The following is a 23,439-nucleotide window of genomic DNA, read 5'->3' on the forward strand; positions in this document are numbered from 1 at the left end:
TCATTTAGATTTACTAAAATATTTATTTTTTATATGTTAATATCCATTAGATGTAATATTCCATAATAAATAATTTTTTTTATATTGAAATATTCATTATTTGTAAGCTTAATATTCATTATGGTTAATGTTAATGTTTATTTTATTTCATATATTATTCATCAGTATTAATATTAATATTAATTATTTGATACTGTAATGTTCATTGTCTGTATATATAATATTTTTAAATATTTTTAAATAAATATATTAATTATTTATGAAATTTTTTATTATTTTTATGATGTATATTGAAAAAATTTTAAGATTGATATAAACATTCATCATTTTTAGACATAATATTCATTAATGTATCAATAGATATTCGTCATTAACAAAAATCATACCCACTAATTCTTTCAAATGAACATATATAATATAGATATAAATCGTTCTTGTATAGTTGGTAAACAAAAAAAATTAAATTAAAATTATACTACAAATATTTATATTGTGGTACACATATCTTTTCAATAAAATTAAGTTAATAAACAATGAACATAAAATACATGTGTAATCAACATCAATTAATAAAAATTTAATATAAAATCAATAAACATAAATTATTTTAAAACGTCAACATTTGACGCACATATAAATTTATTTACAAATAAAACCGCGCCGCCGAATAAATTCTTGAATCTATAAAGCTATATGAATAAAAATCCACCTTATAATTTACGGACTCTTAATTTTATATATATTTTAACTTCTTTTATAATATTTGAAGGTTTTGATATATGTAATTTTATTTAATGTTTGTATGTATTTTTATTTAAGTGTTTAAAATTTAAATTTAATTATATATTAAATTCAATAAAAGATAAAAGATATTTAAAAAGTTAAGAAAATAAGATTTAATTATTCATTAAATTAAATTAAAAGTTAAATAAAAAGGAGTGAATAATTAAAGCTCTGGCTAATTTGCAGTGGCGAGACGCTTATGCTTCAAAGTGGACGGTAAAAGATGCGCTGTTACCTCAAGTAAACTCACTGACGCCATTCCACTGTAAGTGAACTGCAAAGGCCCATCGACCAAAGGAAAAAAGAAAAACGAACTGCAAAGGAACTCTTTTCCACCATTTTCCAGTAGGGTTTTTGGTCGCAGTTGAATTCAAAGACTACCATTTATCAGCTTCTCATATCCGGTAAGTCCATATAGCTAAAGCCCATTATTTATTTTTTCAAAGAAATGTTCAATTTCGCCTCTAAATTGCTGATAAATTATAGAATCATAGACTTGAAACAGTGTTACATCCGCTGTATTCAAACTCTGCCATCTTCAAATTCAGCTTCAATCTCTAAAGACCAACAATCTTTAACAGTCTCTTATCTCACAAATTTATGTGGGTTGTCTTTACAAAAGGCTGTTTCAGCCACTAAGTATGTTAAGATTGAGAGAACAGAAAAGCCAGACTTGGTTCTTCAATTGTTAAGAGCTCATGGGTTTACTAAATCTCAGATTACTAGTTTAATCTCAAAGCATCCTTCTATTATTCTAGCTGATTCAGAGAAAACCCTTAAACCCAAGATTCAGTTTCTTGATTCATTGGGCGTTGCAAAATCTGACATTCCTAAGATCTTATGTACAGATGTACAAATTCTGTTAAGTAGCTTAAAGAATAGGATTTTGCCCACTATTGATTATCTTAGGGGAATACTTGAGACTGATGAGAAAGTGGTATGCGCCTTAAAGCGATGCCCACGTGCCCTTAGGCATGGCACTGATACAATGGTGTCTAATGTAGGCACTTTGCGTGCTCATGGTGTCCCAGAACCCAATATAAGGAGTCTATTTATATTGGAGCCTAAAACACTACTGCTTAGAGTTGATTTGTTTAACCAAGTGGTTCAAGAAGTTAAAGAAATGGGATTTGAACCAGCAAACAAGTCCTTTATATATGCTCTCCGTTCAATGTCAGTTATGAGCAGATCTCACTGGCAAAGGAAAAAGGAAGTCTTGATGAGCTTTGGTTGGTCAGAAAGCGAGTTTCTTTTGGCATTTAAACTACAACCATTTTTCATGCTTACTTCAGAGAAGAAAATGAAGGTCCTAATGGAGTTCTTTTTGACTAAACTGTCTTTGGAACCTTCAGATATCGTTAAATGCCCCAATCTTTTCCTGGTCAGTTTGGAGAAAAGAATTATACCAAGATGCGCTGCTTTGGAATTGCTAATGTCAAAGGGCTTAATTGATAAGAATGTAAGCTTTATCTGGGAATTAAATATGAGCAAAAAGCAGTTCGAAAAAAGGTTTATCACTTGCTTCAAGCAGGATTCTCCTGAATTAATCAAGGCATACGGCATACTTGGATCAAACCCATAGTTCTAGATTTGGTAACAGAAGTAATGGTGAAGTGATGAAGTGTTGAACACGAGAAATTCATTAGCAACTGTCATAGGCTTGCAATATGGCAGTTAGGCAATGCCGCAATGGTTGGAGCAGTAAATTCATCTGTGTGTTTTCATTTCTATTACCTAATGACTTGCTGAGAATCACATTGGTTGACCTTGTCAACCTTGTTCTCTTCTTTCCGCCCGTAGCAAACAGAGTATTGCTGATACAATTCACAGAAAGCTTAAGCGAACTTGTATTTTCTTGATGGTCAGTACAGGCTCATGTTCTTGGACAAACTTTATTTTCTATAAATTGATTTTGACAGCTTATGTTCATTTTAGTTTAATTTCGTAGCAGTGAACTAGTGCTGTAACTTTGGCAAGTCTATATGTGCTTCAATTTCTTCTTTATTCTAAGCAAACTCATTACTGAGCCCCACCTTATATGCCTGGTTAAATTTCTTTGACTTCTCTCCCTATATATGGTTGTTCTTATATTTTGGTGTACAAAACAGCAATGACTTGCTGTTCTACAGTATGATGCTGGATTATCTTTGTGAACAGGGAAGAGAAGATATGGTTGCAGAGAACTATAGTGCGTATATTTCCTCTTTTTGCTCGTAAATTTCACATGAGGATTTAGAGGGTTATATGAAATTGGTGGGGGGAAAATTTGTTCCCTTTATTTTATGTTGTTTACTTCTTTGTAACATCTCTACTGCTGAAGTTCCCTTGATTTTAGGACTTTGTTAGACCATTAGGCAGTATAACTATGGATGTATGCAATTTCTTTTGAGTGTCTTTGGCCAGTTACCAGTAAACAATGAGGGCAAATTTGTTGTATGCTAAGGAAAAAGAATTTCACCTCCTTCATGTTACCTAAAATCTATTCTAGAGATAGCCATATCCCGGGAGAGACCTTGAATATCAACTACAAGTTGGTTGAAATTGGAACCGATTAGGTTGAAAGCCATGGTGCTAATACTTAAAGCAGTGAACCAAATATCTCTAAATACTACAGGCCAAGCAGCTAGTAAGAAGTGTAAAGAGTGAGAGTTGTTGAAACTAGCATATTGAAAGTGAATTTTATTTTTCCATTAGAGTAGGCTCTTACATGTTCTGCAATACTTCCTACGAATATTCCACTAATATGAAATGTTTTTAATGTTAGTTGAGTACCTCCCTCTCCGATGGATTGACTTGCAATCATACCTACGGCTTTCCTCAATTCCACTAGATCGCCATGCGCCTAAGTTTACATATAGTAATGTCTATATCTTACCAAAAACAAGTCATTTATGATATTATCTGGAAATTCGTGCAGATCCAGTGTAGTTCCTTTTTCACTCCATAAAAATCAAGATCAAATGAATGTTCATTCTCTTTCTATCAAAAGAAGATACATCTCTAGTCCTTTTGTAAATAATGATCTTAGTTCGCATTTCTTGCATGAGTTTATATACCTATTATTTATGATAAGAAGTTTGTATGTGTGGTGGCCAACCTTGCGATGTCCACTCCAAGCAGGTTATAAACTAGGAGAGAATCTAACTGATGGACAAGGAGTTCTGTATGCCTTACATGATAACAGCTTAGTCTTTTGTCTTCGTCTTCCTTCCTTTCTCCCAGTTCTCTATTACTTGCTTACTTGCTTACTAGCTTATGGGTGGTAAGATATATAGCTTCAAGGCATTTTTTCTTCTTCTTTTTGGCGAATACTCTTATACATTATTTTCTAAGGAAGTTGCCAATTCTTCTATTTCAATAGCCACTTCTTCTACAGGAACTGCTGCACCATCTCTTCCGTTCAATGCCATGACAATGCCTCTGTAAAATCTCTTCCTGCGCTAGAAAGAGAAAAAAATGGATAAGCTACATGCAATTGCAAAACAATGCACGAAAACAGCATTTCATTTCTGACAGAGAACGTCTGATTGCATAATGCATAATACCTGCGGCGAAGGTAGTTTGTTGATAATGAAATTGTGATTTGTTAATTTAAAAATTCCAAGCCACAGAATTGCTTACCGTGTATGGTCAGTTGCTGAGCGCTGTTAATTAGGTACTCTAGACACAGCGCGGAAAATTGCCAACTGGAAGGGGAAAAAAGAGAAAAAGGAGTTCTGATTCCAAGCAGAGGGGAGGAGTGGTCATCTCAATATTTCTGGAGGCCATTATATGAAAGTGGCAATCATAGATTTAGAAAACCTAAATAAGCCCATCAGTGCCTTTAACAGTGCATCAAAGGTTGCTTGAGTGTTGGGTTTCTACTTTATTCTTGCTATATCAGTTGGTTTAGGCATCTCTTTTTTTTTTTTTTTCCATCAATTACTCGATAAAACAGGAGACCTTCCTAAACTTGTTCTAAATAATGGCTATATTATCCGATTTTAGACGGGAATAAGAAATACCAATAAAAGTGAGATTTATAATTTGTGTTATTATTGTCTGTACAATTGATTTCCGCCAGCTAAATTATGCAATCCAGCCCAGCTTGCAACTGATGGTCAACTTTTCATGACTATATATGATTTTGACTCTTGAGTATACGCTCTCAACTCAAGAACTTCCGACGAGCAGCTTATGATTCTTCCTTAATAAAAAATAGAGTTTAATTGACATTGAAAAATTAGGTTTAAAAAAAAAAAACAGAAGAATGAAAGAAGAAAGTGGGCAATATAGCAAATGGATATTAATTACAACCACAGAACGTGAGGCCATTGTTCATAAAGTTAATTTCCGTCTGCTAAAAATACTTAACTCAGTACAACTAGTTGCTGACTCTCGATTTTTCAGGATGAGATATAATTTTAACTCTTGGGTATGCGCCCTCAATTTGACCATCTTGGGCTAGCATCTCATGATTCTTCCTTGCAAGAAAACAAAGATCAACTGACATTGAAAAAATTAAATAAAAAAGAAAAAGAATGAAGGAAGAAGGAAATGAATAGTGGTAGTAAATAGATATGGATTAGTGTATTTGATACTCTTTTCTAGATAAGTTATATCCACACAAAATATTTTTTATATGAATCTAGATTGAAAATAATATTATAACTTTCGATCTATATAGCACTGTGGATATGAGACGATTATCAATATGATCATCCGCTAGAGAAATAAAGCTTATAAAATCACAAAATGTCCGTTTTATTATTTAAATTTTGAATTTAATTTTTATATTTTAAATTTTTAAAATTTATGCATTTAAATCAAATTATTAAGAGGATTTTCGTTTTGTTACCAAAATTTATTTATATAAATAGATTCTTAGGATGTAAATTCTTGATTACTCGATTAATATGCATAAAATATTATTTATAAATATGAAATATAATAAGATTTGAGCGAATTTGAATAATATGCAAATGCTGCTAATAAAATCTAAAATGGATATTAATCGAGTATACTGTAATTGAATAATCCAGAAAAGGTAAACGTGGCGTTTGTTCATTGGACCACCTTAATTTAATACAAACCTAAAAGCATCTAATAGTATACTGTAGCTATTAGCTAAATTCCTCCAGCTTCAGGACTGTTAGTTAGCCACGTCATACAAATACTACGCAGTCTTCCTGTAAATCGTGTGGTAGACAGAGATACTTGAAAAAGAAAATTTTGACAAAAAGATTTAAAATCCACGTGTCATATTTTAAACCGATCAACCACCCACGTTTTATGGACGACTTTTTAGCTATCTGAAGGAGCTCTAATCATATAAATACGAACCTACAATGTCAATGAATGAGCAACCAATCAAAGTATAATGCTATTCACGTAGATTTTGAATCTTTTTATTCAGCCACCAACGACCAGACACCTGGAAAAAATGTAAAGCTCCAAGAATGGTATAACCGTAAATATAAAATCTAACCAGTGTCATTTTCTGATCACGCTTCTTAAAACCTCTCCACTAGAAACCCTCTGTTTTTTTGAGCTAGCAATTTCTTGATTCGCCGTCACCATGGCAGGGCTGAGGCGACTAGGATTAGTCGCCGCCGCAACACCGCCGCCATATCTTAGCAGCCTCCGGCGAATCTTAACCAGCCGTGCCTACGGATCGGCGGCAGCGATCCAATATGATTACGAAGATTACTATTCAGAAGCAGAAGATGGCTATGATCATCAAGACCGCCATTCACGGCATCCGGAGCCGTGTTTGGACTCGGCCGCTAATTGGGGAAGAGGAGTGCAGTGGGTGTTAATAGGAGACCCAGGAGTTAAAAAACATGTTTATGCAGAAGAACTATCGAAGCTTCTAGAAGTTCCTCATATTTCTATGGGCACGCTTCTTCGACAAGAGCTAAACCCTAGATCTTCTCTTTATAAACAGGTGAGTTTTTATTAAACTTTTGGGTTCTAGTTAAAGTTTTGTACAAGATTAATCCGAAGTAATGTTGAATGCTTTTGGATGTCTCAATTACATTACATTTACTTAATATAGTGTTTGGAAATATTGCAATAGCTAGAATTCAATTCTTTAAAAACTTAAAAAGAAAATAATTATTAAAGGAAAAAAACAACGATTTTAAAGTAAACCAATTGATGTCAAAAGTGACATGATTTTGTAAGATTTCAGTTGAATTGAACTCTTGCACGTGTTTTGTCCCAAACAAGGCCTGATTTATTTTCCTCTATATTTGCAAAATATAGATTGCAAATGCTGTGAATGAAGGAAAGTTAGTACCAGAGGAAGTGATTTTTGGGTTGTTGTCCAAAAGGTTTGAAGAAGGTTATTGTAGAGGTGAAAAAGGCTTCATCTTGGATGGTATTCCTCGAACAAGGATTCAAGCTGTATGTATCATATTTTTATAATTGATTATTTGCATTTTTTCCGTTATAATTTTATATATTTATCACTAGAACCGGATTGGTGCCAAAATCTCATAAGTTGAATTGTCCTAGTGTTATTTACATGCCTGGATTTCTTGCAGGAAATTCTTGATCAAATTGCTGATATTGATCTAATTGTAAATTTTAAATGTACTGAAGAGAACTTGGTGAAGAAGGATCTTATTACTGTTAAAAACTCTACATCTTCTGTTACTGGTGCTGGAACCGCCTGGAAGGAGAAGTTCCGCATATATGCAGAACAGGTACTATATTTATTCTTCTTGATATGTACACTTATGCCAGGAGTATAACATGGATATGTTATTCTCAGATTGTTCCGAGTATTCTTGTTATAAGATGCTTGATAATGATTCTTTATGCTTCCTATAGTTGCTGTAATTTTCACCTTTAATGCATACTTTAACTGTGCCAATGTTTTGTTACATGTTGCCTATGTTTTCTATGAGTTATGGATTTTCAGTCTTCAACTTAACGACTTTTCGTTAACATTTCCCCATCCTTGTGCAAGTTGTCCCTTAGTTCTCTGTTACTTTTTCTTGGTATGCGATATTGAGGAGACGCCGCTTCATTTCTTTTTCTTTTCTTTTTTTCATTTTGTTGAATATTAGCTCTATCACTTATCATTCTCTGGTAAAAATTCATGTTCACAAGTTATTGTTTCATGGAGGAGTTTATGGAACTTGAAAGTTTCTTATTGGATTACGTTTTCTTGCTCAGGGTAAGGCAGTGGAAGATTACTACAGGAAACAAAAAAAACTCATCGACTTTCAAATGGCAGCTGCACCTGGAGAAACCTGGCAAGGGTTGTTAGCTGCATTGCACCTCAAACATTTGGGTGCTATTAGTTCTTCTCAGAAACTGGCTGTTTAACTTGGTTTACCATTTGGACTGGTGACTGTCTTAGTATATTCATGTTGAGGCATTTTAGTAAATATGTATAACATGAGCATATGCATGAGTTATGGCGATTGCTCTAGTCAATTTTGAGAGTTTTAGGATTTCACATAGTGCAATTTTGAGGCTATATGTCTGTGACGTAATTTTGGCGAGAGATAAAAAGCAAAGAAGACTGGCATGGCATGTAAGACTGTTATGTATGTTTCCATCAATAAGTGGCATTCTCCGTTTTTGTTATTGTTCTTGTTCTTGTTCTTGCTTTTCGGCTTATATTTTTTTTCGCATTCTGGTAATAAAATAAAATTATGTTTGGATAATTTCTTTTGCTCGATCTATCTTCCCACTTCAGATTCATGCATTGGGTTTTTCTTTTTCCTTCTCAGATGATGCAGTGTGTTATCTAACTATTACTACACTACGCCGCGTAACTTATGTTTCCTTCAGCCCTCTATCACGTATGGATCCCTCGGTTTTACTTTGGAAGGACCGAGGTTGTAGCATGTGACGCCAGATGACATAAAAGAGGATATGAATAAAAGTAGTTAAAATACAATAATATGAGAATTCAAATTAAATAACTAACAGGATAATTTAAATCACAGCGGTGCAACCATAAATATAAAATTTATAGGGGGACTAATAAGTGGTATTTTAAAAATAATCTGAAACTATATAATTAAAAACATTTTGGAGAGGCCATCACCTCATTCCTATGATTAAATGTCTAATTAATTAAAGGGCATAAACAAACTAACACCATAAATTTAAATTTAGTGCAAGACACATTAAATTATTATATTCTAAAATAACTCTTTTACTATATTCCAACTTTTCCTTTTATATTAAATACTACTAGTAATTTTATTATTATATTTTTCAATTTTTATATTTTAGTATATTAATAATACGCTAGTATGAAAATACTATATATTAAAACTAAAAGAATTTTAATCAATATAATTCAAAATAAACATAAAGAAAAGTAATTTTATATTTCTAAAAATGTAAATAATTTTATTTTTATCATTTTTGTTATTTTTTTAGTTTAATTCCGTACATCACCATTGTAATTTAAATTTATAAAATGACTTTTAGATTCATATGTTGTAAATTATTTGGTTCATCATATGTATACCTGAGATTTATAGATAGTCTAGAAATTCATAAATTAAATAAAAATATATTCATATGTTAAGATAGGTTCATCATTAAAAATTAATGAATACACAGTTTATATTTAATGAACTTGACACTAATAACATATGAATCTAAAAGTCATGTTAATAAATCTAACACTAATAATAGATGAATTTACACTTTATAAGTAATGTATATGAAATTTATATTTAATAAACCTGATGTTTATGTTTAATGAACTTGAACTAATAATAGATGAATATACACTTTATAAGTAATGAACCTGAAGTATATGTTTAATAAACCTAAAACTAATAGTAGATTAATATACACTTTATAAATAATGAACCTAAAAGTTTATGTTTGATAAATCTAACATTAATAATAGATGAATATACACCTTATAAGTAATAAACTTGAAATTTACATTTAATAAACCTAAACTAATAATAGATAAATATACACTTTATAAGTAATGAATCTAAAATTTATATTTAATAAACCCGACACTAATAATAGATAAATATACATTTTATAAGTAATGAATATGCGTGTAAAAGATAAATTAATACAAGTTAAATAATAATAGGTTCATCATCAATAAACTATAAGTTCATTAAATATACATTTGATGTTCATATAATATAATCCATTCATAACTTGAAAAGTAGATTTATTGCTAAAAATGATAACTATTAGAAAAGAAGATATATAAATATTATTTTTATTTGTAATATTGTATTTTATAATAAATAATAAAAAATTAAAATCTATTGAATATTATTAAAATTTTTTATCTTTTAAATAATAATATAATTAATATTTAATGTAAAATAAAGTCAATCTTAAGAATTAATGTTGAATAAAATTATTAATTTACCAAATATTAACTATAAAACTATATTATGAAATTCATAATTAACTAGAATGAGACATGATTATTTTATTATTTATAAAATTATATAAAATTAAAAAATTAAAAACAATTAAGAAAGCAAACAAATAAAAAAATATTTTAAAAAAAATTCTTCACTACTGTGTAGAACGCTAGTCTTAAATCAAGAAACAAGTGTTACAGAACAGAAGTTATCAATTTCGTGGCACATGTTAAATGGCCTAAGTACATGCTGCTATGTGTACCTGGTTCCATGTAAAATAGCTCTACACTTCTTCTTAAATTGTATAATGCGGTAATTTTTGTCTCCGTTTCTTTTACGTTTTCTTTTAAATTGTACTATTTTTAAATTATAATAAAATACATTATATAAAATTTAATATTATATTAAAATTATATATTAAATTAATTTTTTATATATTTTTACAAATTAGTCGTTTGTATATTATACTACTGTTATAATTATTTAATTGTTACTATTTTAAAGATTTTTATTTTAACACGTGTTTTTATTTTTAACACATGAGATTTTTATTTTCTTAAATTATAATAAAATAAATTTAAGATTAATATTATATTAAAAAAATATTTTGAATAGTTTTTTATATATATTTATGAAAGCTAGTTATTTACTCACCCGTTGTACGACCATCATAATTATTTTGATTATAAATAATAATATAAATTCAATTTATATATACAATTTAATAGATCTTTTAATATTTTATAATTATTTAATAAATTAAATATTTTTGATGTATTTATTTATATTTTTATATTTTATTAATACAATAATATAAAAATTATCAATAAATTAATAAAAAATTATGCATAAACTTGAATTTTACGTGTCAATAATAATTATATATATCAAAATTAAAAAATTATATGTGTTAGAATATAGTAACACATATCAAATTTTTTTTATTAGACTAGATACATGCTAATATTTTTTTTCATTTAGATTTACTAAAATATTTATTTTTTATATGTATAATATCCATATGGATGTAATATTCCATAATAAATAATTTTTTATATTGAAATATTCATTATTTGTAAGCTTAATATTTATTATGGTTAATGTTAATGTTTATTTTATTTTATATATTATTCATCAGTGTTAATATTAATATTCATTATTTGATAATGTAATGTTCATTGTCTGTATATATAATATTTATCAATATTTTTAAATAAATATTAATTATTTATGAAAACTTTTATTATTTTTATGATGTATATTGAAAAAATTTTAAGATTGATATAAATATTTATTATTTTTAGACATAATATTCATTAATTTATCAATAGATATTCGTCATTAACGAAAATTATACCCACTAATTCATTCAAATCAACATATATAATATAGATATAAATCGTCCTTGTATAGTTGGTAAATAAAAAAAAATTAAAATTATACTACAAATATTTATATTGTGGTACACATATTTTTTCAATAAAATTAAGTTAATAAACAATGAACATAAAATACATGTGTAAACAACATCAATTAATTAAAATTTAATATAAAATCAATAAACATAAATTATTTTAAAACATCAATGTTGGACGCACATACAAATTTTTTTCCAAATAAAACCGCGCCGAATAAATTCTTGAATATATAAAGCTATACGAATAGAAGTCCACCTTATAATTTACGGACTCTTAATTTTATATATACTTTAATTTCTTTTATAATATTTGAAGGTTTTGATATATGTAATTTTATTTAATGTTTGTATGTATTTTTATTTAAGTGTTTAAAATTTAAATTTAATTATATATTAAATTCAATAAAAGATAAAAGATATTTAAAAAGTTAAGAAAATAAGATTTAATTATTCATTAAATTAAATTAAAAGGAGTGAATAATTAAAGCTCTGGCTAATTTGCAGTGGCGAGACGCTTATGCTTCAAAGTGGACGGTAAAAGATGCGCTGTTACCTCAAGTAAACTCACTGACGCCATTCCACTGTAAGTGAACTGCAAAGGCCCATCGACCAAAGGAAAAAAGAAAAACGAACTGCAAAGGAACTCTTTTCCACCATTTTCCAGTAGGGTTTTTGGTCGCAGTTGAATTCAAAGACTACCATTTATCAGCTTCTCATATCCGGTAAGTCCATATAGCTAAAACCCATTATTTCTTTTTTCAAAGAAATGTTCAATTTCGCCTCTAAATTGCTGATAAATTATAGAATCATAGACTTGAAACAGTGTTACATCCGCTGTATTCAAACTCTGCCATCTTCAAATTCAGCTTCAATCTCTAAAGACCAACAATCTTTAACAGTCTCTTATCTCACAAATTTATGTGGGTTGTCTTTACAAAAGGCTGTTTCAGCCACTAAGTATGTTAAGATTGAGAGAACAGAAAAGCCAGACATGGTTCTTCAATTGTTAAGAGCTCATGGGTTTACTAAATCTCAGATTACTAGTTTAATCTCAAAGCATCCTTCTATTATTCTAGCTGATTCAGAGAAAACCCTTAAACCCAAGATTCAGTTTCTTGATTCATTGGGCGTTGCAAAACCTGACATTCCTAAGATCTTATGTACAGATGCACAAATTCTGGTAAGTAGCTTAAAGAATAGGATTTTGCCCACTATTGATTATCTTAGGGGAATACTTGAGACTGATGAGAAAGTGGTATGGGCCTTAAAGCGATGCCCACGTGCCCTTAGGCATGGCACTGATACAATGGTGTCTAATGTAGGCACTTTGCGTGCTCATGGTGTCCCAGAACCCAATATAAGGAGTCTATTTATATTGGAGCCTCTAACACTACTGCTTAGAGTTGATTTGTTTAACCAAGTGGTTCAAGAAGTTAAAGAAATGGGATTTGAACCAGCAAACAAGTCCTTTATATATGCTCTCCGTTCAATGTCAGTTATGAGCAGATCTCACTGGCAAAGGAAAAAGGAAGTCTTGATGAGCTTTGGTTGGTCAGAAAGCGAGTTTCTTTTGGCATTTAAACTACAACCATTTTTCATGCTTACTTCAGAGAAGAAAATGAAGGTCCTAATGGAGTTCTTTTTGACTAAACTGTCTTTGGAACCTTCAGATATCGTTAAATGCCCCAATCTTTTCCTGGTCAGTTTGGAGAAAAGAATTATACCAAGATGCGCTGCTTTGGAATTGCTAATGTCAAAGGGCTTAATTGATAAGAATGTAAGCTTTATCTGGGAATTAAATATGAGCAAAAAGCAGTTCGAAAAAAGGTTTATCACTTGCTTCAAGCAGGATTCTCCTGAATTAATCAAGGCATACGGCATACTTGGATCAAACCCATAGTTCTAGATTTGGTAGCAGAAGTAATGGTGAAGTGATGAAGTGTTGAACACGAGAAATTCATTAGCAACTGTCATAGGCTTGCAATATGGCAGTTAGGCAATGCCGCAATGGTTGGAGCAGTAAATTCATCTGTGTGTTTTCATTTCTATTACCTAATGACTTGCTGAAATCACATTGGTTGACCTTGTCAACCTTGTTCTCTTCTTTCCGCCCGTAGCAAACAGAGTATTGCTGATACAATTCACAGAAAGCTTAAGCGAACTTGTATTTTCTTGATGGTCAGTACAGGCTCATGTTCTTGGACAAACTTTATTTTCTATAAATTGATTTTGACAGCTTATGTTCATTTTAGTTTAATTTCGTAGCAGTGAACTAGTGCTGTAACTTTGGCAAGTCTATATATGCTTCAATTTCTTCTTTATTCTAAGCAAACTCATTACTGAGCCCCACCTTATATGCCTGGTTAAATTTCTTTGACTTCTCTCCCTATATATGGTTGTTCTTATATTTTGGTGTACAAAACAGCAATGACTTGCTGTTCTACAGTATGATGCTGGATTATCTTTGTGAACAGGGAAGAGAAGATATGGTTGCAGAGAACTATAGTGCATATATTTCCTCTTTTTGCTCGTAAATTTCACATGAGGATTTAGAGGGTTATATGAAATTGGGGTGGGGGGGGTGGGGAATTTGTTCCCTTTATTTTATGTTGTTTACTTCTTTGTAACATCTCTACTGCTGAAGTTCCCTTGATTTTAGGACTTTGTTAGGACCATTAGGCAGTATAACTATGGATGTATGCAATTTCTTTTGAGTGTCTTTGGCCAGTTACCAGTAAACAATGAGGGCAAATTTGTTGTATGCTAAGGAAAAAGAATTTCACCTCCTTCATGTTACCTAAAATCTATTCTAGAGATAGCCATATCCCGGGAGAGACCTTGAATATCAACTACAATTTGGTTGAAATTGGAACCGTTTAGGTTGAAAGCCATGGTGCTAATACTTAAAGCAGTGAACCAAATATCTCTAAATACTACAGGCCAAGCAGCTAGTAAGAAGTGTAAAGAGTGAGAATTGTTGAAACTAGCATATTGAAAGTAAATTTTATTTTTCCATTAGAGTAGGCTCTTACATGTTCTGCAATACTTCTTACGAATATTCCACTAATATGAAATGTTTTTAATGCTAGTTGAGTACCTCGCTCTCCGATGGATTGACTTGCAATCATACCTACGGCTTTCCTCAATTCCACTAGATCGCCATGCGCCTAAGTTTACATATAGTAATGTCTATATCTTACCAAATACAAGTCATTTATGATATTATCTGGAAATTCGTGCAGATCCAGTGTAGTTCCTTTTTCACTCCATAAAAATCAAGATCAAATGAATGTTCATTCTCTTTCTATCAAAAGAAGATACGTCTCTAGTCCTTTTGTAAATAATGATCTTAGTTCGCATTTCTTGCATGAGTTTATATACCTATTATTTATGATAAGAAGTTTGTATGTGTGGTGAACCTTGCGATGTCCGCTCCAAGCAGGTTATAAACTAGGAGAGAATCTAACTGATGGACAAGGAGTTCTGTATGCCTTACATGATAACAGCTTAGTCTTTTGTCTTCGTCTTTCTTCCTTTCTCCCAGTTCTCTATTACTTGCTTACTTGCTTACTAGCTTATGGGTGGTAAGATATATAGCTTCAAGGCATTTTTTCTTCTTCTTTTTGGCGAATACTCTTATACATTATTTTCTTCCAGCCTCTTTTTTTTTCTTACTGACCATTTGGGTTTTATGCGAATTGTATTCAGATTTCTTTGACCAATCCTGTTTCTCGGATAGTAATTTCTTGAACATAGAAGAGTTGGTTTTGCCCTGAATTCATCACGATCAAAGACATTTAAGTATTCTACTTGAGGATCCTGGAATTGATAGAGAGATGTACTCATTGCAAGGATGAACGAATGTATCTGAACTACTATTATGTGAAAAAAATAAGTCGTCACTTGGTTTTATATGAATTTCCCTTATGAACATGCCATGCGTCCCTTTCAGCTTGAAACTGACCTTTCCTTCGTGCCAGCCAGGGCTGAGCCTTACCTAGTGGTTTCTTCCCCAATTTTCCAATTTTTTATTTGTCCGTCATTCTAGTTTGTGGTACTGGACCTGCAGATCATCTAAATGACTGAGAGTTTGATCTGCACTTCCTCTTCCAAATAACATGCCAACAATTATTTATATGAAAGCACGAAATATTCTCTTTTCACGAGGTCAGGAAAGAGTTTGGTGGTATTGTAAAAGAAAAGCATGCAGTAGGTTGTTCAGATGTTGCATTGCGTTTTGCAGTATAAACAAAAGGAAGTATGGACATAGGATGGTGGTCTACATGTTGAACTAGGCAGGCACCTTGAAGAAGCACTTGGCATCTTGTTTTAAATATCAAGTTAGCGGCCATCAAAAGACACGATTCTCTTCAAGGTACTCAGAAAAGCACACCTCTTACAGATATGGTTGGTGTTATTCTCTAAAGCACAACGGTCTCTTTTTCCCCTTTGTACAAGAGCATATAAAGCTCCAAAATTTAAGTTCAGATTTACAACTCAACAAATAAAGGTAAAACATTCTTGTATATTATTTGTTTCTTTTGAATTTACAAAATATTATTCACTGTTCATCCATACCTCTCTAAGAAGTTCATATCTGATGGGATTTTGATTCCCTATCTCCTTTGATTTCCAGCTGAGTGTTGATGATGCTGGTGAAGAACGAGAACCATCAAGGAAAATTGAAGCCAATGGTGAAATCAATTCATCAAGCTCATCATCACTGGCGTATGACTTTCTAAGCAATGAACCATTTCTTCTTAGCTGAGATTGATTTCCAGACTGTCCAATTGTGTCACCAACTGAAGCTGCTGCAGGTGGCAAATAAAGTGGAGGCGCAGCAATGCATGGTATGGATGTGACAGACTCCTCCACGTCAACAGGATCCTATATCAAGATAACAACCGGATTACTTGCAATCTTCGGCAGGTTATTAAGTAATTCTTGGACAAAGTACGTTCAGATGTAGCACAGGCTAAGATGCGGCATGATTTGGATAGTTTCAAGGTGCCTTGACAGCAGAAGCAACGCGAGGGTGGTTTGGCACTTAATAAGTGATGAACATTCGACAGATCAATCATTGGAACCAACCCAAACTATCCATGTATAATTTGGACTGGGATAGGGGTTGACACTTGTAGGCTTAAACTAAGAATCATGGAGATATGATGAAAATATTGCATTTCTAAATTAGGATATAAATGGATAATATCTTATAAAATAAGGGGAAAGTATGAAAAAGTACTTTTTAGTTAGAAAAGTTAATGGAATCCCCACCAGAGGCTCAAGTTACTATAGACTTGTGTCAAATGATATTTGTTTACCTCCAGGGTTAGATCCAAATAAATCACTATTAGAAATTGCAAAAGCAAAATTTTTCACGTGCATTTAGAAAGTCTCTAACCTCAGACTCCAGGGCTTCAAGCACGACATCCGGAATCGGGTCCGGGCAAAACTCATCTGAGACAAAATTGTCAAGAACCCTCTTGATCAATGGAGTACCAAATGCAGGGCATACCTTTAGAAGTAAAATAAAAAGCTTTGTCAATAAGGATTCAATAAGAAAACAAAAAAAGAATCCTGGAGTGCCCTCGCAAAAAATAATGAAATTTGAAAAGACAAAAATCATGAAAGAAATGCTAAACACATGAAGTATTAACTATAAGCATGATATGAGAAAACTAATATTCAAGTGAAAAAGAAATATAAATTTCTTTTAATATTTGTTACATAAATTTTTTGACTTCAGTTAAGCTAAAAGAATATGACAAATGTCATATGTGACTTATCCATTTTTAGGTAAAGAAGATCTTTAACGTCCTGCGGCTTAAAGGCTCCTATTATCAAGCAGTAGAACAGAAGGCAACACTTTCCACCAACTTCAATTGGTGGAAATTATTTATACTCTATGGTATAGTAATCATATTATACTCTTAAGAATTCATAGCATAGAAGGAAATAAAATGCTGTATTGTTGATATAAGAAATGCTATATAAGAAGTCCTGCTGTATAAAATAATAACACATGTAAACCCCAGAATGAGATTTAAGGACTGGAGTCTGAATGAGTCCATCAAACCTCTTTTCTTATGGACCTACTCAAGAGCATGTCCTTGGGAAGCATCATGAGATCACTTAATGCATTAAGAAGATGGAAAGACTTAAAGGATGTGTCCCGTCTCTCATCATCCCCGTCTTCATCCTTTTCATCCTCAAGCAAGTCATCATCAATACCAAATAGGTCAGTCAGCCATCTTGACCAGTTGCCAATCTGATATTCAGAATAGATAGTGAAAGTTAAGTTTAAAATAAGAAAGTGCAATATTGGTTTCTTTAGATGTAGAAGGGAAGATCATAAGTAGGGAAATGTATTTTTTTCTTCACAATAAAAATTTACTCTATGGTAAAAGAAACCAATAGTGACACAAGCAACAGAATCATCAGCTGTCTACCACTACAACAATTGATATCCTCCCAGTCATCTAAGGCTAAGGATAGCCTGTAATGTAACAATTTTACATATCTCACCGTAGTTTTCAGTTGTGCTCCAGCCCCAAAGCTTGATCTACCAGCTGGAATTGGGAGAACCTTTGAATCACTGATAGGGTCAGATACTGGATCAGTTGGGATCTCATCAGCGGATTCACGAAGAATGGCATTGAACATTGCCACATCTAATCTTGCCACACATTGCTCCATTATCTAGATAATAGCATTTTACCAATGTATTAATATAAGAATGAAATGAAGCAACAGTTAAACAAACATAACAAGACATGACGAGCAATTTACTAAAAAATAACCATTTAGAAAATGTTATAATATGTCAATCAATTTGAGAACAAGTTGCACTGAACTGAAACTGATTTCGACAGCTGAACATTCTTGGTTTTCAGATAAGATGCTATTTCTTCCTTCTGCTTGAACTTTTAGTAAAAAATCAATATCATGTATTATGCTGACTTCAATTTTCTTGTAAGATTTCTATGGTATAACAGCTATCAATTCACAGCACAGGAAAATTGACATGCATATCTGAGACAGGAAATAACCCATGCTACAATCTCTCCAATACAGAAAAGGAAAAGAAGAGGAGGAATGGAAGAGAGACGAATTTATAGTTTTACCAGTCTGGCCAGCACAGACAAACAACCACACTCATGTCCACCAGCTCTAACGGGGCACAGTCTCTCGCAAGCATCCTTGAATGCCTTCTTCCAAAGTTCTAACGAAAAGTCTACTTGATCATTATCACCTGAACTTGACGTTCTTCCAAGGTTTTTGTTTGAGCCGGAACCAATAAATCTATCGATTGGCTTTGCAGCGGCTGATTGCATGTGAGGAGTAAGAGTCTGGAACAGAAACAGAAAAGGAATCAGTTTGAAATCAGCTTTAAGATAAGATTTTGTATTGCATGGTTTTGACATAGCAGCAAAGAGAAACAGAGGAAAAAAAAGAAGGTAGGACCTGCCACCAAATAGACTCCACAGTTCGGGAAAAGATCCAAGCTTCAACTCTTTCCAGCGCAGATGTAAATGTATGTGGATCATCCCAATCACTTAAATCTCCTAAAATGACATTCTTATGTTCATTTGTGCTGGGAGATGTCTCTTTCCATTTTAGAGATGATGATTTTATCTTGTTTCCCTTTCCAACACCATTCCTCTCTATACTCTGTCTACCAGAATGTGATAACTCTTTGTCACCAATTGCTTGACATAAAATTGCTCGCAGAACAACAGAGTTTGATAGCCAAAAAGTCAACCTGTAGTAGTTAGTTATAAAGGAACTATAAATGAGCTTATAAAGAAAATTTTAACCCTCAAACAACATAGAAATACATAAAAAACTGGAACTCAAGTATAATGAACAGATGAATCAACCAAATTGCATGCGGAAACTTGAAGTTATATAATTTTTGTATTGCATGACACGTCAACCAAGGTGTATTGAACCTTATTTTTGAAAGATGGAGAAGAGTGCACAGGAACTAATTAGAGTTTGTATAAATCAACAACCTGAAGAGACCAGTCTTTCCTGAGGAACTTCTCATGAAATTTAACTTCACATGCTTTATATTATGAATATATGACAAGATAATAAGAAAAAAAGTTCTGGGGAAATGCACATGAAGATGTGCCTCAGCATACCTAGGGACATCATTCCCACATGCCTTAGCAACCAGAACTAGTCCTGAAACAGCACTTCTACCTGCACTCGCTCTCATTGATCGAGAACTTTCTCTACAAGCATGAAGATATAGCCTAGAAAGACGCCTAGCTGGAGCATGCACCTTACTCATGGAACTTCCATGCTCAGCAACAACAGAGTAAAGAGCAGCCTCAACACCAGCAGCTTCTCTCAACTCTCCCTCAAGTATCTTTATTTTATGTTCTAATTGCTGGATTTTTCCACTTAAAATGGCTGCTCTGGTATGTTCTGGGTAAACTTTAGCACTTTTTCTTTCATTGACTTTGAAGTTCCCTGCAGTATTCTGCGACTCTCCCATGTCACCAACTTCCTTCATTTCATCTTGCTGATTTCGGCTAACCAATCCATTATTCTTAGCAGACTCTGATGATGACCTAACAGATTTCACATGCTTTAACCTATCAATTTTGAGAATATTTCCTTTTAACTCAATTCCCACAATTGAAGCAAGTGGATCAGTCTCAAGTGAGCTTTCACTTCTGATGCCATTTTGTGGAAATGTATTTATTGGTTCATCTTCTAAGAAATACCTCTTCTCTTCCCCATCCTGATTATTTTCTTCGTCTTCTTGGTGTTTGTATCTGTCCACGTCCTCCATATAACTACTACAAACATCATCATTTTTTGCAGTCTTGTCCAGCGAGCTCTTGCCATCAACCTCTTCCTCTTTACTTCCATAACTAAATGCTGAAGAAGAATGACCACTTTGAGCAACCTCAATTTTTGGCATGGGTGTTGCACCAGAGTCGAGAGACTTGAAAACAGAAGCACAAACATTTACTGGGCTCCCTGGATCAGAAGACAAATCCACAGAAGATGAGCAAGATGAGCTCCCTTTCATATTTACCTGTGGTGCAATATGTTTTTCGATCCCTATTTCTGAAGCAACAGCGTGATCCCCATTAACCCTTTGTTTTCTCTCTGTTAGTCTGTCTGATCCATTCTGCATTTCAACTAGAAGGTTAGCTTATCTGTTATTGAAATAATTCATTGATATAGAGATAGATATAAAGAAGGGCCATTCCTCATATTGGCCTTGCCAACTGTACACAGGATTTTACCTGGAACTCATAAGTATAGTTCATTAGGTAAACTTCCACATTACTCCACCACTATTATGTTATGAAATGACTTATGATACCCAATAATAGGCATAGTAGTAGAAAGTTGATGGAGGCCAAGTTGTTAATAACTAATAATTTATATGCAGCTGTATGTTTTACAGCTGTTATGTTATCAATAATAACAGTATGAAAGTGGATCATTGCTTTGAAAAGAGAGTTAAAAGGAAACAAGAGACAAAGTACCTCTTCAGTTTGAGGAGGCAAGCCCCCATTGTTCAGAGATGAATGTGAGGAGACATCATCATCAGTAAAAGAAACAATCTCAGCTTCCTCAACATATTCATCATTCATCATTGCTGAAACTGACATGCCACCATTCTTTTCCAGTGAAATGCCTTTGGATACGCTATCCCTAGCTGAGGAGCTGGTTCGACCTTTATCAAATGGTTGGATTTTGACATATAACATTGGCTGAGATGTGTTCCTAAAGCTTCTGCTGCTACTCACTGGAACACTTACACTTATGGTCTCCTTGACAACACCATAATCTGCCAAGTCTATTGCAGCAGTCCCCAGTATCTGCATCTTGTCCCTTCGAGGTTCACACAAGTTGAATTCTAAGCTATTCTTCTGAAATAAATCAGAATCTTTGCCTTTGCCAGATATTTCCCTTATCAAAGTCACAGGTAATCTGAAAGACTCATCGAACTCGATTTTTCCTTCACCAACAATTGAACCAAGTGAAGGAACAACAGTGTTTGTAGAGCCAAACTTGCGATCACCATTTTCCCACTGAATAAGGACCGAGCGAAGGGATCTCAGAGACTGTGATGGGGGCCAAGGCTTAATATCTTGGATATGGATTAGATAATCCACCTGAACTGAGGCACCTTTCCTGTTCTTTGTGACCATTTTGGCTTAAAGACTTAGTCAGCCAAAATTAAACAGAGGCAATGTATCTATTGATACTGAATCGCAAGGAATTTAAATTCCTGAGATCCACAAGCAAACCCAAAAGCAATTATAGAAAACTTGAAGCAAATATAATTATTCAATAATTTAATGGAAAAATCATAGCTCGACAGTGCATTTTAAGCTTCAAAGGAAATTCTCATTTGATCACTGGAAACCATGGTGGTAGGAAATATCAATATCATCTAGAACAGAAAAAATGAGAAATTCCACTTCAAACTAAGCTCTGCAGAACTACTTGCCTAAATTATACTAAAACCCAAAAGAACAATAAAAATAATGCTCAAACGTCAAGCATCTCCTCTTTTCCAGCAGTTTCTAAGCAGCCGAACAGCAGTTGTAACTCCTATTCTGTAGAGAGATTAACCCAACATTATGAACTCATTAAAGATAAACTCCACACCTAATCATTGCCATTTGCCACCAAAAACCATTCAAACAACAGTTAAATAGCAGATATTATTGCCATCAGAAAGAAAAAAACAAGCAGAGTAACGAACGTTGCAACAGTTTAAAAAGAAGCTAACATTGTGCAAAAGTAAACAGTAACCAAGAAGATAGCTCTCTGTTAAAATCAAAACAACAAGATTCATATGAAATACTAAACAAGAGTTAAAGTAAGGGACTTTAAGCTTATTAACTGCAAACGTAAAGAACAATAAAACAACAAATCTACTACAAGTGAAGCTCAAATAGTTTCAAAAAAGAAATCTTCATACAGCTGTTTACTACATTACAATCTAAGTAAAAACTTCTAGAAAAGAAGTGCAGCAAGTTCTTTTGTAACTTGAAAGAATCTGGTTTCACGAGATCTTTATTAAACCCATCAGAACTTAGACATTAGGAAAGAAAAACTTTGAGCTCAAAACTAGCAATGCTAAAACAGAAGGTTATAATAAAATCAATGCAGGCCCTCACATCATAAAGCAAACATCTTTCCTTCGTGTTTCCTTTATTTACCTGAGGAAGCTAGCGGCCGAGAAATCGGAGAAATGCAAGAAAACACGAAACAATTCGTTTGGGGTTTTCTGGTTACATTACAAGATTTTTAAGTATCTGACAAAGAGAGAAGAACTCTCTCTGTGGGCTTAGAAAGAGCTTCAAGTTAGTGACTCAGAATATAGAATGTCCGGTAATAATAAAAATTAAGAAATTAAAATTAAAAAAAGAATTCAGCTTTTTTTCCTATAAAAAATAAATTCCCAATGAAAACTACTAGCTTATACGACATCGTTTTGTCAAGAGTTACGTCGTTTTTTTCTATTTGTTTTTGAGACTAGTGAGTGATGCTTTGGCAGAACCTGTTCCCTACATCACTGCAGTCGTAAAGCTACGCGCTGCTTTACTACGTGTAATGCACGATCCAATGATAAAATCACTGGATTGGTTAGCTGTCGGGTTAACTCGGGCCCGCTAATTTTAATGATGAGCGATGGGTGCTAACATGGCAAGCTGAGTTAACAGGTGAGTTAAGTAGAGTACCTAACTCGATGCTCACGTGCGTTTAAGTGCGCGTGGGGTTTACAGTTAATGCGTCTTTTTCAATCTCGGTTGGCTATATTCACCGACATTATTGTGCGTCACTAATATTGACCCCACGCTCAGTTAGGGACTAGAGGGCTGCTGCGTTTTT

At 32.9% G+C, this 23,439-nt stretch overlaps 4 protein-coding genes and 2 long non-coding RNA genes across 8 annotated transcripts; 5 read left to right on the plus strand and 1 right to left on the minus strand.

Moving 5' to 3' along the window:
- Window positions 1–931: 931 nt before the first annotated feature.
- LOC125370204 lies at window positions 932–4,815 on the plus strand. 2 transcript variants are annotated; one of them, XR_007216142.1, is made up of 2 exons: window positions 932–1,187; window positions 2,941–4,815. It is a non-coding gene; the product is annotated as an uncharacterized LOC125370204 (long non-coding RNA). The 2 variants fall into 2 exon arrangements; XR_007216143.1 differs by having other exon boundaries at window positions 4,160–4,815.
- On the plus strand, window positions 1,186–2,627 carry LOC125370203 (transcription termination factor MTERF5, chloroplastic-like). The gene has a single exon (XM_048375040.1). The coding sequence runs from the start codon at window positions 1,232–1,234 to the stop codon at window positions 2,363–2,365; it is 1,134 nt and encodes a 377-aa protein (XP_048230997.1). The 5' UTR covers window positions 1,186–1,231; the 3' UTR covers window positions 2,366–2,627.
- Window positions 4,816–6,232: 1,417 nt separating the features above from the next.
- On the plus strand, window positions 6,233–8,364 carry LOC8271480 (probable adenylate kinase 7, mitochondrial). Its single transcript, XM_002509499.4, has 4 exons — window positions 6,233–6,709; window positions 7,030–7,170; window positions 7,311–7,472; window positions 7,948–8,364. The coding sequence occupies exons 1-4, from the start codon at window positions 6,341–6,343 to the stop codon at window positions 8,098–8,100; spliced, it is 825 nt and encodes a 274-aa protein (XP_002509545.2). The 5' UTR covers window positions 6,233–6,340; the 3' UTR covers window positions 8,101–8,364.
- A 3,694-nt stretch (window positions 8,365–12,058) lies between these two features.
- LOC125370089 lies at window positions 12,059–16,783 on the plus strand. Its single transcript, XR_007215805.1, has 3 exons — window positions 12,059–12,281; window positions 15,803–16,069; window positions 16,196–16,783. It is a non-coding gene; the product is annotated as an uncharacterized LOC125370089 (long non-coding RNA).
- Window positions 12,280–13,880, plus strand: LOC8271272 (transcription termination factor MTERF5, chloroplastic). The gene has a single exon (XM_002535779.4). It carries the CDS (start codon window positions 12,326–12,328, stop codon window positions 13,457–13,459), a length of 1,134 nt encoding a protein of 377 aa, XP_002535825.2. The 5' UTR covers window positions 12,280–12,325; the 3' UTR covers window positions 13,460–13,880.
- Window positions 15,936–22,924, minus strand: LOC8271767. 2 transcript variants are annotated; one of them, XM_002509500.4, is made up of 9 exons: window positions 22,767–22,924; window positions 21,078–22,157; window positions 19,710–20,713; window positions 19,027–19,324; window positions 18,687–18,911; window positions 18,088–18,261; window positions 17,639–17,830; window positions 16,964–17,077; window positions 15,936–16,446 (listed from the first exon to the last, which is right to left on the minus strand). In XM_002509500.4, exons 2-9 carry the CDS (start codon window positions 21,744–21,746, stop codon window positions 16,117–16,119), a joined length of 3,006 nt encoding a protein of 1,001 aa, XP_002509546.2. In that variant the 5' UTR covers window positions 21,747–22,157; window positions 22,767–22,924; the 3' UTR covers window positions 15,936–16,116. The 2 variants fall into 2 exon arrangements, with proteins under 2 accessions (XP_002509546.2, XP_048229895.1); XM_048373938.1 differs by having other exon boundaries at window positions 22,725–22,914.
- Between the last annotated feature and the right edge of the window lie 515 nt (window positions 22,925–23,439).

This window comes from Ricinus communis, chromosome 5 (assembly GCF_019578655.1).
Source record: "Ricinus communis isolate WT05 ecotype wild-type chromosome 5, ASM1957865v1, whole genome shotgun sequence".
Classification (NCBI taxonomy): domain Eukaryota; kingdom Viridiplantae; phylum Streptophyta; class Magnoliopsida; order Malpighiales; family Euphorbiaceae; genus Ricinus; species Ricinus communis.